Source organism: Crassostrea angulata, chromosome 3 (genome assembly GCF_025612915.1).
Source record: "Crassostrea angulata isolate pt1a10 chromosome 3, ASM2561291v2, whole genome shotgun sequence".
Lineage (NCBI taxonomy): Eukaryota > Metazoa > Mollusca > Bivalvia > Ostreida > Ostreidae > Magallana > Magallana angulata.
This window is the reverse complement of record NC_069113.1, coordinates 38,191,631-38,210,520: the sequence shown is the minus strand read 5'-3', so window position 1 is coordinate 38,210,520 and position 18,890 is coordinate 38,191,631. Positions and strand designations below refer to the sequence as shown.

The 18,890-nt window shown below is 34.3% G+C and overlaps 4 protein-coding genes and 1 pseudogene across 5 annotated transcripts; 4 read left to right on the top strand and 1 right to left on the bottom strand.

The window, feature by feature from the left end:
* Positions 1-110: 110 nt before the first annotated feature.
* Positions 111-1,949, top strand: LOC128177165 (beta-1,3-galactosyltransferase 1-like). The gene has a single exon (XM_052843748.1). It carries the CDS (start codon positions 255-257, stop codon positions 1,488-1,490), a length of 1,236 nt encoding a protein of 411 aa, XP_052699708.1. The 5' UTR covers positions 111-254; the 3' UTR covers positions 1,491-1,949.
* Positions 1,950-2,868: 919 nt separating this feature from the next.
* On the top strand, positions 2,869-4,145 carry LOC128178489 (uncharacterized). Its single transcript, XM_052845686.1, has one exon. It carries the CDS (start codon positions 3,282-3,284, stop codon positions 4,035-4,037), a length of 756 nt encoding a protein of 251 aa, XP_052701646.1. The 5' UTR covers positions 2,869-3,281; the 3' UTR covers positions 4,038-4,145.
* A 42-nt stretch (positions 4,146-4,187) lies between these two features.
* On the top strand, positions 4,188-18,340 carry LOC128178488 (integrase/recombinase xerD homolog). 2 transcript variants are annotated; one of them, XM_052845684.1, is made up of 3 exons: positions 4,188-5,011; positions 6,240-7,969; positions 18,100-18,340. In XM_052845684.1, exons 1-2 carry the CDS (start codon positions 4,240-4,242, stop codon positions 7,256-7,258), a joined length of 1,791 nt encoding a protein of 596 aa, XP_052701644.1. In that variant the 5' UTR covers positions 4,188-4,239; the 3' UTR covers positions 7,259-7,969; positions 18,100-18,340. The 2 variants fall into 2 exon arrangements, with proteins under 2 accessions (XP_052701644.1, XP_052701645.1); XM_052845685.1 differs by lacking the exon at positions 4,188-5,011 and having other exon boundaries at positions 5,883-7,969.
* On the top strand, positions 9,005-13,475 carry LOC128176877 (uncharacterized). The gene is made up of 11 exons (XM_052843409.1): positions 9,005-9,016; positions 9,347-9,515; positions 9,831-10,003; positions 10,273-10,458; positions 10,652-10,754; positions 10,914-11,129; positions 11,254-11,500; positions 11,590-11,676; positions 11,764-12,071; positions 12,217-12,381; positions 13,358-13,475. The coding sequence occupies exons 1-10, from the start codon at positions 9,005-9,007 to the stop codon at positions 12,378-12,380; spliced, it is 1,665 nt and encodes a 554-aa protein (XP_052699369.1). The 3' UTR covers position 12,381; positions 13,358-13,475.
* LOC128178491 (P2X purinoceptor 7-like) lies at positions 12,405-13,447 on the bottom strand (annotated as a pseudogene).
* Positions 18,341-18,890: the final 550 nt, after the last annotated feature.

Genomic DNA, 18,890 nt, shown 5'->3' with positions numbered 1-18,890 from the left:
TGGGTACTTTTTCCTAAATCGTGACCCAACCACATCTTTGCCCCAATATTGATATATTAAAGCCGTCAACGGTTTCATGATTAGGATGTCGCCCAAACAAACAATGGTTATCTGTAAACTTACAGATAGCGTTTTATTTAGAATGTCCTGGGATGATAAAAAGTGTAGAGATTTGTTGTGTCCGAGATTCATTTGAATAACTCTACATAATGGCAACCACAAAGACTGACTACAGTTAAAAAATATTGTAAGCAATGATTACAATATGGAGAAGAAAATGTTTGCGTGTTTTGATTTTTGCCATTTGCGTTGTTGTGATTTGGAATTTCGTTTCTGTGTACTGGATTATGGAGGTACGATTACCCACCCAAATCCAGGTAGTTATCGCCAAGAAAGAAGGGGAGGTAATTCTCGTTGGACGAAAACAGCCGAAGCAGACGGCAGCAGCGACAACAATTATGCCATCAGATGCCACTAGACCCAAGATCTGTGAAAACTGTTTTCATACCAAATTTAGGTACATTGTAGAAAGTGATGTATGTACTAGAAACATATCTCAGAACGCTTCAATATTATTACTGGTGTTTTCCAAACACGAAAACCGCAATCAACGAAACGCTCTTCGCAGAACCTGGCTATCACAGGCAAAAGGGAACGTTACTTATACATTCGTGTTCGGGAAAAGTACGATGGAAGAGCTCAATTACAATGTTGCAGACGAACAAAAAATACATTCTGACATTCTTTTGATTGATTTTATTGAAAGTTACCGAAATCTCACACTAAAAACGATATCCGCATTCAGGTGGGCTGTGCAAAACTGCGGCCACGTTAATTACGTAATGAAAGTTGATGACGACATGTGGGTGAACTTGGAAGCTTTGCAGGAAATGGTCACTTCACCGTTGGGTTTGTCAACTAACAAACTGTTTGGAAGCTGTTCTATGAACGCACGTCCTTTCAGGGATCCTACTCACAAATATTACGTGCCATTCTCAATGTACAACGAATCCATATACCCGCCATATTGTTCGGGAACAGGGTATTTGACTAATATGGCACTTATCAAAGAAGTGGTGAACCTTTCACCTAACATTCCGTTTTTCCCATTGGAGGATATTTATATTGCCTTGTGCTTACAGCATCTTGGGTATAAAATACATAATATCGGAGAATTTCATGCTTACAAAGTGTACCCTCACCCTTGTTTGTATCGTTCTCATATCGTCATCACAAGTCATGGCGTCACGGCAAACGAGCTAAAGATGATCTGGAAAGCCAATTGCAAGGCTCAGATCAGGGCGTGGATGGGTAAGGGGGTAAGAAGCGGGGGGCTCGTTCCAATGAACAGTCATTACGACAAAGTTGAAGTGATTCAAGAGTCACGGGGAAAACGGATTGTTAGAGGGAAGAAGTCGATAAACAGCTTTAAAAACCCACCGTTGCTGAAATTAAACAAATATGGACGACATGTCCCTGTCGGTGGTTGAATTCCTCTTATACTACATGTTTATAAATTCAACTTTACGTAAGGATTTCTTTACACATGCCTGTATTATTGATCAAATAGAACTTATAGAAACGATATTAACCTTTCTTGTCTTTTAAAAAAAAAGAAGCTTTGCGTCGGTTGACAATGGTTTCTCGGGGTGTCAATTTCATCTGTTACCCTCCTAAACATGCACTTTTTATAAAATACAAAATCTCTTAAAAGGAAATCTGTTAATGTGAAATTAATTTTAAAGTCTCTTAGAGCAGCCCATGCCACATTAAGGAGGTTGGAACCTGCTTTTAAAAGTCTTTAATTTTTTTAAATTCTCCAGCTGAACCAAAATTCAAAACAAAACTTGGGAACTGGTGCTACAGTGCATTAAAATTGACCTTTCTGCACTGAAAGTGCAATTTACAGATAAATCTCCTCCTTCTATTATTTTATATTAAGGAACTATGACATCAAATACATATTTATTCTATTTAAAATGAATAAAATTAAAACTATAATTATAAAACAATGATGATAATGAAAAACCATCTGTTGTGTGATATATATTTACATCTACCAAGCATAATTTCCTCTATTTCTTACGGAAACTTATAGTTAATTCATAGCTCTATAGAAACAGCCAGACTGAAATCTACACGCCCTATTTATTGATTGGTCGAAATCTACAGCGGCTGAAAGTGACAGGACTGCAATTGACACGCCCGGCTGTTTATCGATTGGTCTGAACCTACAGCGACCTTAGTAAAATCCCGGACTGCACGAAATAATCATGACGATGCCAGACTCAAAGTCTCACAGGAGACGATTTGGCTGTTTGTTTTAGCTAACGTACTTTTGTACATAAACAGTAATTTAGTGAATTTTACTAACTTTTCATAATCAGTTTATTAATTAGTTAAAGAAAGATGTTAATATAAACAATATAATGCTTTCTTTGATGATTCATGTGGGTTATGAGGGTAACGCGGGTTATGTATTTTTCCTGCAATGTCGCTACCTTCATATCCCAAATGAATCACCAAAGAAAGAATTTTATTGTTTAAATAGACCTTTCATTTTAGTTTTATTTTTCACTTTCAGAGAAGTAGGTCAGTTTTTAGTTAATGCCCATTTATTTTTATTTTTTTAATTTAAGAAAAATCCGTAAAAAATTAACACTATGATTGAGATTTTCTCAATTGTGAAAATAAAGCAAATGACTAAACTCTATTAAAAATGAAATATAGTTTCTGACTGAATGAGTTATTGAGTTATGGCAGTGGCACTACATAGATACCGCGCATTAACTTTTCATTGACCCTTTTTATATATATTTCAAATTTTCTCTATCAGTTTTCAAATCCCTACCCATTTTTGATTCAATTTACCCCCCCCCCCCCCAAGAAATAAAATTATGAAAAAATTTAGTCCGAATTTCCCCTTTTTTGCTAAAAAGTCAAATTTTGTTTGAGACTAATTCTATAATATATTATAAATATCGAATGTTATATAAATAATAGTTCATTTCAATAATACTATCTGACTTTGGGTTTAGAACAAATCTTATTTATGACATGTCCTTAACAATATTCAACATGCAAAACATGTATTTATTAATGTTACTTAAACACGTGGTAGTGTTTGTTTATTCTTTACATCTATTGGTTGTTATTATTGTCACCTAGTCAGGTGACAATATTGATATTCATAGCACGGGCTATGAATGACCGTGAAAGTTATTGTGTACTAGTAAAGCCATTCGAAGGCTCTTTTTCGTGCAGTCAAGACACGTTTTGTCATGGACGACTCTGGCGACGAAATTTCCTTATTAGAAAAAGGCGAAACCAACCAAACTCAAAAAGATGCTGCTGGAAATCCTCCACTGGATATTGCTGATGTGGTGAAGCTCGTCACGGGCGTTTTGCAGACCCAATTTCAAAATTTATCAGGTCAGCTCAAAGCAGAACAGTCGGAGTCTATCACTAAAAAATTAAAAGAAAATTCTATTTTGAAAATTAAATCTGAAGGGAATCGTGCACAGTACGAATTTAATGCCGAGATTCTCGAGGGTCTAGATAAACTAGAAACAAGAGCTTTTGACACTAAAGATAGCGACTCAGTTACTATCATAGGAGATTTGCGGAAAAAATTAAAAACGCGCCAGAAACATATTCGAATCGCCGATTCCTCTCCAGCCGGGTGGAAAACAGTAAATGAATACCAGTCAAGAGAAATTGCGGACAACTCGGATGACGAGAAGAAAATTCGAAGTGCGGAAAACCGCGCCCTCCGACAACAAAAACAAGGGCAGAACAGGCGTTTTCACCCATATGGCACCTACAAGACTCCCCCAGCGGCGGCGGCAGGCTCGGCAGCCCAGCTTAGTTCTTCTGTGCCTTCTGCTACTTCGTTTCAGCCATTCACATACCAGCAACAGCCCTTTCGTGGCAAATCTGCACGGCGTCAACCACAGCCCAGTGACGTGTGCTTTAACTGTTTTTCCACAGGACACTGGAAAACCAACTGTCCCAAAAACAAGTCACAAAGTCAATGATAAGTATAAAGGTTATAATGGCAATTCTACTATTGCTGGCCAGGTGAAATGCTTTCAGAACAATTATTGAAACCAAAGTTCATTGATAAAACACAATTTTAAAAGAAATATTGGTAAATGGAGAGAAATTGGTACAAATCCATTCATTTTGAAAGTTATTGAATCTGGCTATGAAATTCTTTTCGTTTCAAATCCACCTACAATGTGTTTTCGTAATAACAAATCTGCCATTCACAATGTTGAATTTGTTTCTTCAGAAATTTCAGACTTGCTGAAATATAAACGTATTATAGAAGTTCCTTTTCAGCCGTTTGTGTGCAGTCCCCTGAGTGTCGCAGAAAATAAAAACAAAAAGAGGTTGATTCTTGATCTCAGTAGGTTAAATAAGTACGTAAAGTATGAAAAAATAAAGTTTGAAGACTGGAAGACGGCATTAGATTATTTCGAAAAGGGTTTTTATTGCATAAAATTTGATCTGAAATCAGGATACCATCATATAGATATAGCTGAAGAATATCAGAATTATCTAGGGTTTCAGTGGGATAATAAATATTACTGCTTTACAGTTCTGCCATTTGGTCTTTCATCAGCTCCATTTATTTTTGCTAAATGTTTAAGACCTCTGGTGAAGTTTTTGAGAAAAAGTGGTATAATGATTGTATTGTATCTAGATGATGGGTTAGCATTTGCTTCAACTGAGAGTCAATGTATTTTAGATTCTAATTTCATTCAGAAAACATTGTCAGAAACTGGACTGGTGGTCAATATAGACAAATCAAAGTTTATTCCAACGCAAATTATTGAATGGTTAGGTTTAACATGGAATTCAAATTCATTTTCCATTTCAGTTCCGGATAGACGAATAGAAGACGCTGTTTGTTGTTTGAAGAAAGTAATTGATCGTTTCCCAGATATAACAGCGAGAGAACTGGCACAAGTAGTTGGAAAAATCATTTCCATGACACCAGTAATGGGTAACATGTGTAATATAATGACACGATTTTCTTCTATGGAAATAGCTGTAAAAGAATTTTGGGACTCAAAATTATTATTCAAACACAGAGATCAAGTTTTTGAAGAATTGAATTTCTGGATAAAATGTATTCCTTGTAAAAATACAAGATTTTTACATTCTGTTAAGAGAAAAAATGCAATCATTTATTCAGATGCAAGCAACTCAGCATCAAGTGCATATACAGTTGAAGTTAATGCTAAGGTGTTCCATTTGATGTGGAAAGATGATGAGAAAAATATGAGTTCGACATATGGAGAGAGTTGAAGGCCATAGAATTGGCGTTGGCATCTTTTAAGAATGAATTACAAGAAACGACAGTGAAGTGGTTTACTGATAACCAAAGTTGTGAGAAAATAGTACACTCTGGTAGCATGAAGCACCATTTACAAGTTATAGCATATAATATTTTCAAAATGTGCGCCGATAGCAAAATTTCACTTGATGTTCAGTGGATTCCGAGATCAGAAAACGACAAAGCAGATTTTCTTAGTAAAATCATAGATCATGATGATTGGGAAGTTACTGTAGAATTTTTTGATTTTGTTAGTTTAATGTTCGGACCATTCACTGTAGACAGATTTGCAAATTTTAATAATCGTAAATTGCTTAGATACAACTCAAAATTCTGGAATCCTGAATCAGAGGCTGTAGACTGTTTTACAAAAAATTGGGAGGGGGAGAATAATTGGCAAGTTCCTCCCATTCATTTAATAGTCTCTTCCATAAAACATTTACTAAATTGTAAGGCCTACGGTGTTCTTGTAGTACCAAACTGGCCGTCTGCTGTTTTTTGGCCAATGTTATTTGATGAAAATTTATATTATAAGACATGTGAAAGACGTGTTATTGTTTAAAGATACAAGGGAGATAATCATTCAAGGTCAGAACAAAAACTGCTTATTTGGTTCTATATTTTTCGTTTCTGGAATACTTGTGGTACGATTGGATGCTACTAATTTGTAATGAATGAAGGTGTATTGCAGATGACATGGGTCCTGGTACATCTTATTTTAAATTATGGTTCTTGCTTATATGTGGCGAATACGAATTGTTGATGTATTGCAGTTGAATAATGGTCCTGATACATCAGAGGGTGTATTGCAGATGATGAAGGTCCTGATACACCACAAATATTGTAATTTGAAATGAAGATATTGATGTTCTGTTTGTACAAACACATTTTTCAGATATATTTAAAGTGGGCAGATGGATGGGCATTAACAACGAAAGTAAAGATCGCCGTCTTGAGGAACTCGCATCAGAACTACCTCGATATTGTATAACATCCAAGGCTGACAACACAGCAAAACAATACAGGTACGCTTTTAACACCTTTTGCAAATGGTGTAACAGCTTTAATCCTTTGATTACTCCTCTTCCTGCTTCGGAAACCAACGTTGCATTGTATATCATTCATTTGGCAAAGCAATACAAATCATCGGGGAAAATTCATTCAGCTGCGCATGCTATTAGCTGGGCACATAGCCTAGCAGGCTATGTAGACCCATGTGATTCTATCCTCGTCAAAAATATTAAAGAGGGGGCAATCAGAGAAACATCAAAACCTGTGACCAAAAAAGAACCTATTACGCCAGAACATTTGAAGGCCCTGGTTTCTACATTTGGAAAGAATGACAATTTGTATAATTTGAGAACGTTTTGTATGTGTTTTTTAGGTTTTGCTGGGTTCCTGAGATTCTCAGAAATTGTAAATATTCGTTATTTAGATATATGTTTACAGAATAATTGTGTGGAAATTAACATTGTTAAAAGCAAGACAGATGTGTATAAAACTGGTCAAAAAGTTTGTATAGCTAGAACATTCTGTGACACATGTCCTGTAAATATCTTAGAAAAGTTCTTAAGATTGTCAAATGCTGACATGCATTCTTCTCAATACTTGTTTAGATCGGTGTCTTTTTGTAAAAAGTCTAATTCTTATAGACTTAGAACGGATAATCGTCCGATTTCATATACAAGAGCAAGGGAGATAATATTGGACGCACTTGAAAAGATTGGTTTAGAGAAGTCAAAATTTGGTGTACATAGTTTAAGATCGAGCGGTGCTACTTCTGCAGCAGCCGCAGGGGTTTGTGATAGACTGTTTAAAAAGCATGGGCGGTGGCGGTCGGATAGGGCAAAAGATGGCTATGTGAAGGAAAATTTATCTGAAAAACTTAAATTCACAAAAAATCTTGGCATTTAGCGAGTTTTTCTTTTCTTCTTTATCTTCGAATTAATTAAAACTGCACTTTCAGAGCGCTTCACATCCTACTCACGAGTTTGTGTTTATTTCATAAATATTTTATGTTCGTTTGAGTGAAACGAATAAGAACATAAATGTATTTATTAATGTTACTTAAACACGTGGTAGTGTATGTTTATTCTTTACATCTATTGGTTGTTATTATTGTCACCTAGTCAGGTGACAATATTGATATTCATAGCACGGGCTATGAATGACCGTGAAAGTTATTGTGTACTATAGTCTGTCCCAAGATATTTATGCTGCATATTTGAACGATTTTTAATAAAAATACACATACCTGTGAGAGAAGTGCAATTAAAATCGATGAAAGGGAAAATTCCCAAGATAACTTCATTCACACATTATCATTTTTCCCTCGTAAAAATTCACAGGAACGAAAACAGATTTCCTACGGAGATTTATAATGGGGAATGTTGACATCTTTTCTCCATTCGGAAGTACTCGGGACCCCTCGCGCAATTTTTCAACGTTATCATCCGGGCGTCTTCATCTCCTTGGCAATGGAAAAACCTCGTAGACTTTTTATTTTTAGCCGTGTACCGATACCCGACAAGCTAGAGGGGGCGTTTCAAAGGGGAAATCTTGGGATTTTTTTATACTATTGAATGAACATCGTCTGAACCAAGAGGTATTTATAAATATTGAATAGTTTAAAGCTCTACTGAAGTCATTTAAACGACAGGCCACTGTCAGCCATATTAGTTTCTATAGCCCTAATATCTACCAACGAGGTACTACCCAAGTGAATGGTCACGCACGAATGATTTTGCTGTGATTGTCAACGTATTCGGATCGCATCGGCTAATACAAAAGGCATACTAAAGAAAAAAATAATACATAGAATTTCCGGAGTATGAAACATACGACAAAACGCAAAGGTTTCCGAAATGCCCCGAGTTCTGAAATAAAATAAAATACATGTACTTTACTACTCATTTTTGACGTTGAAGAACTGCAGGCAACACACGGGCTCCAAGCGCACGACAAGGAAGAATTCTATTTCGAATACCTACAGACCTATCGGTTCTCAATTCCAAAATTTCAGGTAAGAATTATTTTTTAAAAGCATATCGGCTTACACTGTACCTTTACATGCATTCAATTGAAAAAATAACGACGAAAACATGAAATAGATATACTTTGTAAAAGTGTTACAGAATTCAACACGAACCGAGAAAAGCCACGCGTCTACCTCCAGCACGGACTGTTTACGATATACTCTGCCCATGCGCAGAGCGGTGACTGAAAATGAAAGTACATCGAGGCCGGAGTAGAAAAGTCATAAAATTTATACCAAAAGCATTCATTTGATCATGATACATTTTTTTTAAAATTTGATATATCAGCTGATAATTGATATGGGTATTGCACATGGAATAAAAGAAAAATAAATAAAAAAGGAAGTAATACAATGTATAATCACTCAGAGGAAAATATAATTATATAAAGGGTAGGGGTGTATCATATGTATGTTTTAGGCTTCGTATTTGTTCATTGTAATAGTGCTATGTATAGTATAATTAACACAGTGCCAAAGACTTTACAACCATACCCACCAGCATATAAGTGCTGTAACAACCATGCAAGCTAATTATACTTTGGAAAAGGGCCCCCATTGGAAAATTCAAATAAAAACTTTCAAGCTCTTGTGGGTTAATTATTCTGGTATCATATTGATTTGTGATGTCTTTTCAAGTACCATGTCTTTCAAACTATATACGTTACCATGATGCATACTATGTGCCGTACAATATGTATTTTTATATTCATGATGACTTGATACCAAAATTATCTATCTACTTTTAATTTGTACATCTAGCTGTATATACATACGTGTATGATTGCAGTTTTACTCTATACCTTATGTAAATATTCATTTTGAATTAGCTTACATAAATACCACATTGAAATTCAAAAATCTGAACATAGTCAATATATATATACTATAATTTAATTGTTTACACATAAATGATCATGCACATGGAATAAATTGATGTTATTCATATAACATTACATGTACTACAGGATAATACTGATGAAGTAGAAAATATCCTAAAGGAGATATTTGGATCATCTGATGATGAGCATGATGAAGAAGATGATGGTGGCAGTGATGATGATGATGAAGAAGAAAAAGGGAATGAAATGTGGCAAAATATATCCAGGTTTGTAAATTGTAAGGCTTGCATACATTGTACATCATAAAAATATGTTAAACTTTTTCTATCCTTGAAACTCATAAATAATTATACATGTAACATGTGCATTTTTGATAACTCTCTCTCTCTCTCTCTCTCTCTCTCTCTCTCTCTCTCTCTCTCTCTCTCTCTCTCTCTCTCTCTCTCTCTCTCTCTCTCTCTCTCATATGACAATCTTGAAAGTAATTTTTAACACTTCACTCTGCAGTGATATGTTATCCTTATTTTAATATATCATACATAATCTATCATAATTGTCTGGTAAATATATAATGTATATGCATTTTCTTTAAAAATCAACAGTGATAAAGACCAGGAGGAGATGAACATATTGTCCGATAGAAGATTTGTTGTTGGGGAGAGGGAACTATTGGACCTATTGAAAAGGAGCACCTGTACAGAGTGTTGTGATCCTATCATTCAATCCTCCATTGTTGAGGCAGAGAAAATAGCAGCAGGAGTAAAGTATAAATATACCTGCACTGTAAGTTATCATAAAAAAAATAAATGGCCATACCTAATTTTTTACATAAATATATGTCAATTAACTCATATTGTATAATATAAAATTTAAAAAATATAGTTTTGAATATGTGCTATGAAAAATTTATCAATTTGTGAAGGATGTTAGATTGTCGATTAGAAGTACCCATATATATATACATAATGTAATTTGTTTAGTACTCACTTGATCATTTTTGTAATGTTATATTTGAAGAATTTCACATTTACTAATGATTATTATTGAAACAGAATGGTCATGTTGGAAAGTGGATCTCAACACCATTTTATGGAGGCAGGAGTGCTGTTGCAATCCTGCTGCAACTAATGGTACTTCTGTCAGGAGCATCATGGGATCAGATCAACATGGGTGCAAAATTGATTAATCTTGCAATTGGATCAGCAAGACAATTCTATAGAATGCAACTTCAATACAGAGTATGTTGCAAGTAATTTGATTGTTTTTTTATCGTTCGAAGGTTTACCCGTAAATATAAATTGTAGATTCATACTTGCTAGTATTATTTTTATGATGTTATCCTTTTTTCATTTCCATCTAACTTACTAGTGCATGTACCATGATTGTCAAAATGAATGTATCATCAAGTATGCTAAAAATCTTTTCAACTAGGTTGCAGTACAGAAAGTGTTCACTAAACACATGGAAGATATTGGTGACAAACTGAAAGAGATACCCCTGAGCCTGGCTGTGGATGTAAGATATGATACTCCAGGTAACAGTCTTTACATTTACCTCTACACTATTGCATTATTGTGGACAATTTACTGAATACGTTGCAAGGCATTCATTTAGACAGACTGTGATTTTATTGCCTTGTTGTTTAATTTACTGAAAACATTTTCTGAAAAATATATTTTTTAACATATTTAAGGGTTTTGTGCCAACAAGTCTACAGCTGTCTTCATGGATGTAAATTCAAAACACATCATACATTTGGAGATTGGAGATTCTCGGGAGGTTGGGCGACACAGTCCTAAAATGGAGAGGCTCCTGATTGAGAGAGGTCTCAACTACATTCTAAATGTATCACCGTATCTAGTGTGGGAAATAATTTCTGATGCTAGCAGAAATATAATTTCCATGATGCGTAAGTATATATACATGTATTTTACATAATATTGTAAGAAATATTATAGTGTGTAATTTATTCACCATTATATATCTATTTCTAAAAGGAAAATTTTGAAAATATAACTACATGTATATTACAGGCACTGACCCCTTCAAACATCTGCAGCACAGTTTAGACATCTGGCATAAAGCAAAGAAACTGGCCTTTCTGCTTGGAGAGATAGCCAAGAAGGCAGCAAACAAAGACTTACTACCATGGATTCGTCCAATTATTAACCATTTTTGGTACTGCTGCAGTGCATCAAAAGGGAATGTAGAAAAGTTATTGAAAAAGTGGTTTGGCATTCTCCATCATGTCACTAATCAACACATTTGGCCTGGGGGAAGGTAATGTTGACAATTTAATTTGTATCAAATTGTGTATGATTCACTAAGATAAGATAATATTATAATATATTACATTTCTATGATTGCAGATGTCATCATACTGAAAATAACTTGGAGTCCTTATCTTCAAATAGAAAATGGCTTCATAGAAATTCTTCTGCTTTTCAAGAACTAAGGTAGGTGAACTAGAATGTACATTTCTGTAATATTCATTACTGTACTTATGAATAAGCTATAATTGTAACCTCATACATATATTTTAGGAAAGCAATAACCAATAGGGATTGGTGTGGAAGTATGGCATTCTATGTCAACTGCCGGCAAACTTGGGCAATTGAAAACTTTTTTAGCCATACCCTTTTACACTATGTTCCAAAAAGAGTGTCCTATAGCTATGATTCCTACACCATAAGAAACATGCTAGCTGTAATGGACCATAACAACCATCTTCATAGGCTACCACAGGTCACAGAGAGTGGTTTGCCCTATGTTTATTCCCACTTTTCACGGAAAACAAAGCAGTGGGTTGCATATGAAAAGAAGTCAATCAAAGAATACTCCTACATTCCAGGTAACAGTAGATTACATGCTTTGGTGATTTTTATACTTCCTTATTCTCCTGACTATATGAACTACTAGAAACAGTGTAGTATTACCGGTAAATGATGATCAGAACTTATTTTGGCATAAAAGAAAAATTTATTATTTGTTTTCAGGACTCATTATAACCTGCATGAAAGAAATATATGGGAGATCTTGTGCGGGTTATACAAGGACTAGGCAGTCAAAAGATCTTGACAACATATCTGCCAATTTATCCGGATCAGCAAATCCTGGGTCTCGGGTTTTACTTGCAGAAATGAAAAGCAGAAAAAAATGAAGTAAGTTTTTAACCATTAAAAATTTATTCTGAGTCTGAATTTGCAGAGTGGTAGCCCCTATATTGTCCATTTGCTTGTGGAAATCTCCTCCTGATTGCCACGCACACACATGAAGGCACTGGCACTCTCCTGCCTGCTCCCAGGGTACTGTGTTGCCATAACACAAAGTTCCTGTATGCTTGCATGGTTTCGAAATGTAGATTGAGCGAATGAAGGTTCAAGGTTGGTACGATAACTCCAGTTCAGAATGTTGGCAATCTCCAATACATCATGCCTCAAACACAGATTTCTGAATTCTGGTTTTGAAGTTATGCATGGAGATTGGCAACAGCATAGGTTCATGCGAGGATCATCAAATGCTTGACATCTCCCACATGAACACCATGCTATTTCTGAGCTGGGGTTACTGTCCTGCCTTGAACCTTCGATGAAACTTTTCATCAAGTCAGGTTCAGCTTCAACTGCTCTAATTAGAACTTGGCGTAGCGTCTGCTCATTCATTTCTGAAATAGTTTCCTAAAGTAAAATAAATATCATTATTTAATTTGGGAGAATGAAAACAAAACAACTTGAAGTATATCTGAAGTGTATCATTTGATAGAAAAGTATCACTAAAATGCTGATTGTAGTCATTGAACAGTAATGTTCAGTTTCAGAAGGCAAGGAAAGTTGTATATTGCTGTAAAAGTATAAGAGACTAATACTGTAAAAGTATTACATTTGGCTGTGTATTATATTTAGCATCTTTGGCGGAAAACAGCATCCGCTAAATCAAGTACATCACCAAATGTAAAATATATAAGTAGATAAAAAAGTACATTTGGACATATGGAAATCAAATCCACGCTAACTTGTTGAAAAATCGTATTCCCCCCAAATATCGTACACACTAAATATGATACGTTTACAGTAACTTCATAAATGCATGTACTTACTCGCAGTGTTGACACTGTCTCAATGTCCTGTCTATTTTCAGGACTAGCCGCAGCCTCCAAGACTTCATTTCGGCTCGGAATATTTCCCCTACTCGAGTTGCGAATGCTCTGTGAGGCGTAAGGGTGATAGCGTGCAGGCTACAATCAGAAACAATTATTGTAACATTTACAAAATTTATCCCTTCTGATCTAGGAGGACCTCATCGTGGTAGAAGGGTGAACATCGAAATAGATGGCCAACACTCCTAGGAGAAGAATTCATTTTACTTACTTCCTCATTTGTGGATGTTGTCTTGAACTGACAACATGGGTTCCGACAATTAGTGCAACCTCTCCTCTTGCATGGGCAACTTTTGCACTTCCCCCTGTTTTCACAGGGACAACAATGCTGAATAAAAATGTTAAAATTTACTCATTAAAACATATCATATACATGTAGTTTTCATGAATGATGTATGAATTCATTTAAAGGTTCGTGTTTTTTTATAGTATACATGTATTTTTATGTATAATATAATAATGTATCAACAAAATACAGTTTCAATATGTAAAAGTTTTTTGGGTGCCCATGTCTGTAATACTAGTAATTGTAACTTTTTAATTTTGTATGGTATAGATAAAAGAGAAAATTCATGCATTTTTTTTACATCTATCTTTTTTATATGAAGTTTGCTTACTACTTGTATGAAGAAAATAAGAAACATGAAAACTTGTGTATTCTGAACATCAATCTAATTTTTATGAAGCTTGTTTATGTGTAATGTATGCAGCTGATGTTTATTGAAATATCATGATTATGATTTACTAATTCAGATAATATCATGAATGAAAAATGATAAAAATGATATTATTTTACCATATTATTTTTATTGAATAAAGGCATTTTATTGCATATTTATTTAGGAATGCTGGTGAACTCGGCACCTGGTGAACCCGGCACCTGGTGAACTCGGCACCGAGAATAGTGTACTCGGCATCCGGTAAACTTGGCACCTGGTAAACTCGGCATCTGGTGAATTCGGCATTAGCATAGTATTCATTTATCTCTTTGTTTCTAGACACACATTTTTGAAGAAAAAAAATTGATTACACAATGTATTACGACTGCATCTTTATCATGGAAATGTTTGTTTATGAAGAAAGGTGAGTTTTTCAATGTAACTTATTACTTACAATCACATTTCAACAGATACGAAATAATTCACTAGCTACTGGCTTAACATATATTTTGAATTGATATAATTTATGTAAGAATTTATCTTTCTAAATATGAAAATTTTATGAACATTTGCACATATTGGTTGTTATATGACCAGTTTAGTTTCATCTTGGCGCGATGTTCTTCACATTCATCAATGACCATATCAGAGGCGCTCCCACGCTAATTACGGATCGGAGAAAATAGGCCTAGTTAAAAGATGAATTGAGACAATTAATCCATATAACCATATTATTGCTAAATGTAGTAAGAATACTAAAGGAGACAGATTGAATATCAGAAATGAATATTTTGTGGTTTTTAAATCATTTTCTTATCATGTCCTTTAAAATATCTTGCATTGTAGTATGTTAACTACAATTTTTTTTACCATTAAAGAGCAACTTTTTCACTTGCCACTGCAATTATTGATACTGTGTGAACTATAATATTGCTTGTAGTTGTATATTCAATTAACTCACTTTGCAATTTTGTCTAATTTAATTCATTAAAATCCTTTCAAGAACAACAACGATTATTATATTCTTATAGCTACATCCATCTTTTTATTCATTATGAATTTTAAACATAGGCACAACGAATAACAAAAACAATAATAGCAATTTTGATTAAAAAAAACCCTCAGTAAAACAAATCAAGATATTTTAAATGCAGTGACAATAACAAACATACTTAATAAGTTAAAGACATTTTTACATTACAAGATGCACATTTCACGAAGGGGGCACAGCTGTCGATATCACAATATCTGAACGAATCACATGTTCAAAGCTGGTGGTCCATAAATAGAAGCACAGCCCTTTAACAGTTCACTCGCAGTGATCGATCGTTCACGGAAGCATTTGTACACTTGGTTTTAAGAAAGACACAAAAATTATATAAAACTATACTTATGATATGAACTGCCAGTTTTCCTTTCAGGGAAAATATCCCAACATGGAAATCATTTGCAGGCAATTAAAGGATATGTTGTTTGGTGTTGACGTTGGATATATAACTTGTAAAATGCTTTTTCAGGTGTAAACAAAATTCAATATGGTATCTTATTGTTACAGTACATTTCATGAATTTAAACAATATGTGAATTTACATTTTAACTTAATGCCACGTTCTATATGTGTTTTTTCATTTATAATTATCAGAGACAGAAGGGGGGGGGGGGGGGGGAGGGAGAGAGAGAGAGCGAGAGTTCAAAGCAATCCTCTAAAAAGTCTTGCACTAATCAGATATAAAATACATTCTTAGAATTTATACTTTGACAAGTATTTTTGTGTTGCAGCACAAGTATCAAGACAAAGGTTAACTTCCTAGATAGAAGATTGAGAATCAGTTGTTTTCAACATATTTTCATTGATTGTTGAATAGTTTTGAAATTTCATGTATTTTTATAAAAGTATAATTGATTGTAGAAAGTTAATACAATGTATTACAAGACGTGTAAATTCAGTAGCATTGAAAGTTGGGTTATAGTACTCAAGGTTCTGAAGAAACTTTTATACTCATACATGTATATTTTCAATCATATCTTTGTTTACCGCTTGATGCTGTGTTATTTTCTTTTCTTTTTTCATGGAAACTGGAAGGTATCCATTGTCACTCTTTGTTAAAATTAAAATGATAATGTACTTTGACAGCCCACGATTGTAATCTATTGTTATTTTTATAGATGTTACAAAAATGGATCTTTTACACATCCAGGGATAAAATGTATACATGATATACTCAACACGTGCGGGTTGTCTTATATATGGGAAAATCAAACAATATGTAGTTATAACTGGCTTAGGTCAATAGTTAAAGAAATATTACAAATCAATTTGTACAAGATTGGAGAAGTATAGTAGATAACTCACCAAAATGTATTAATTACAGAATTTTTAAAACAAATCTCAATTTAGAAAAGTACTTGTTGATTTTACCTACAGATCTACGGATCACGTTTACAAAATTACGAACATGTAATCATCGATTCCCCATTGAAACAGGTAGATGGCATAATATTGAAAAACATTTAAGAAAATAGTATTGGGGATGAATTTCATTATGTTTTAGAATGTACACATTTTGTAAACGACAGAAAAATGTTTTTACCCAAGAGATATTATGAAAACCCAAATATTATAAAATTTAACGAGCTCATGAATACTTTTAATGTAGAAAAACTAAAAAACTTGTCAATATATATATTAAGAACATTTTCAAAGTTTGTCTTCCAGAAACCAACTTTAACAACCTATTGTATTGTGATTTTAACCCTTTTTTTTGTCATTATTACTCCTACTGTACATGTGATCCTTGACTGTATTCGTGTACATTTGTATATACTGATTTTGAACCTCAAATACCAGTGAACTGGTCTTAGTGAATAAAGAATTGAAATTGAAGCCCATGTGTTGACAGGGTCTCTTCATTAACCTCCTCATAATTAGTACCTCACCCCTTCTATGTGTACGGGTAATACACCGTCTAATAGCACCTGGTAGCCCACTCCATGTATACTAGGAATACCCCGCTGTCATCTTGTTGTTTTAGCCATTTAAACAAGGTACACACTGGATAACACATGCTTAATTACAGTACATTTGATGTTAAGTATTACTGTTCTATATAGGAAATAAATTAATATGTTTACAAATCTACCTTATTTTTTCGTTTTTATATTTAATTATTATATTAATCATATATATAGTTAGTTGTTTTTAACTGCTTTTATTCATGGAATACGTGAAATTTTTATTTGTCACAATTGCATCATGGTTTTGTGTTTCTTCGATGTTTTTTATTTATTTATAAAAATATCGAGGTGCCGAGTTCACCAGATTCCTGATGCCGAGTTCACTAGGTGCCGAGTTTACCAGGTGCCGACTTCACTATTTATGCAGGTGCCAAATTCACCAGGTGCCGAGTTCACTTGTTACCCCCCCCTTCCCATAATCAGAGGACTTGTAGAGCGTAAAATCTAACCTTTTTGTTACAATAAAAAAATGGGATAACCACATAAATTTGCAATCCAAAACGATTATATTTAATTTATTTCCTATCGAATATATGTTAGCATCATAGTGAAAAATAGTTTCTTTTTTTTTTTTTTTTTTTTTACGAATAATTGCTTCTCCCCGATCAATGCTTCCAAACGCTTGTCAGAAACAAGCATTTCGTTCACACAGAGTATGCGTGCGTGCATGACAGCATGACCGACATGATAAGTGTAAATTTATATATTAGAAGTGAGCACATTTGCGTGTTTGTGTTCTTTATTGCTTGAGTGTAATGTGCATTTTTATGCAAGACTCTTACATTGGATGCCATGACTTGTTGCAAACTTCTCAAATTCTTCTTCGCGATGCGACCGCGGTCTCTAGGACTATGCACACACCGGCACTTCGTCACCTTGTCGAGGAGTACAGGTACTTTGTTTATCGACGAATGCGCTCATGGGTGACGAAGTATAGGGTCTATATATGGTTAGCAGATAACAATAGAACACCAACTAATATGGCGTCTATCGATAAAATATGGCGGCTGATTGTTTACATTCGTTGCTATTTTATGATGTCAGTAGAGCTTTAAGAAAATAAGCGGCAAAAATATCTTGGGACAGACTATAGTAAAGCCATTCGAAGGCTCTTTTTCGTGCAGTCATTTAAGTCCCACCCACTCGCCCTTTGCTTCATATTGTATAATATATAGATGTATCCACTGTCTAAAATTTGCAATTTTATTTTGTAAATGTGGAAGATTTGGTTTAGAAAGAAAGAATTTTTTGTTAGATTGAAATTAATAAAAACTGCACTTTCAGAGCGCTTCACATCCTACTCACGAGTTTGTGTTTATTTCATAAATATTTTATGTTCGTTTGAGTGAAACGAATAAGAACATAAAGAATTGGAATAAATAGCTATCATTATCTAATGCTTAGCGTTTGGTGTGCAACACGATGCTTTTTAAAAAAAGAACGGGTGCTTGTTTTGGATAAAAACTTAGTTTATCGAGCCATTTTCAAGGAACATTCTGCATAAAATGGTGTAGTCTGTTTCACTTTTGATGCTTTTACTATAGATCGAAAATTAATCCTTCGGGGGGGGGGGGGGGGGGGGGTCGCTGCTAAGCAAGTTAATTTTTGCAACAGCAGAAAAAAAACTATTTTTTTATGGTAACATTTTTTTCTAGAAAGTTCTCATTTTATTCACCAATTTCACCAGTTTAAAATCAATAAACGTCTAGATTTCATATTTGATGACAATTACCTAGATTCTATGAAATAGACTATAAACACGAGGCACAATTTTAACTGCGAAACTGAGATGGTGAAATATAACCACGTGGTCTAAAATTTAAACAAAATGAAGATATCC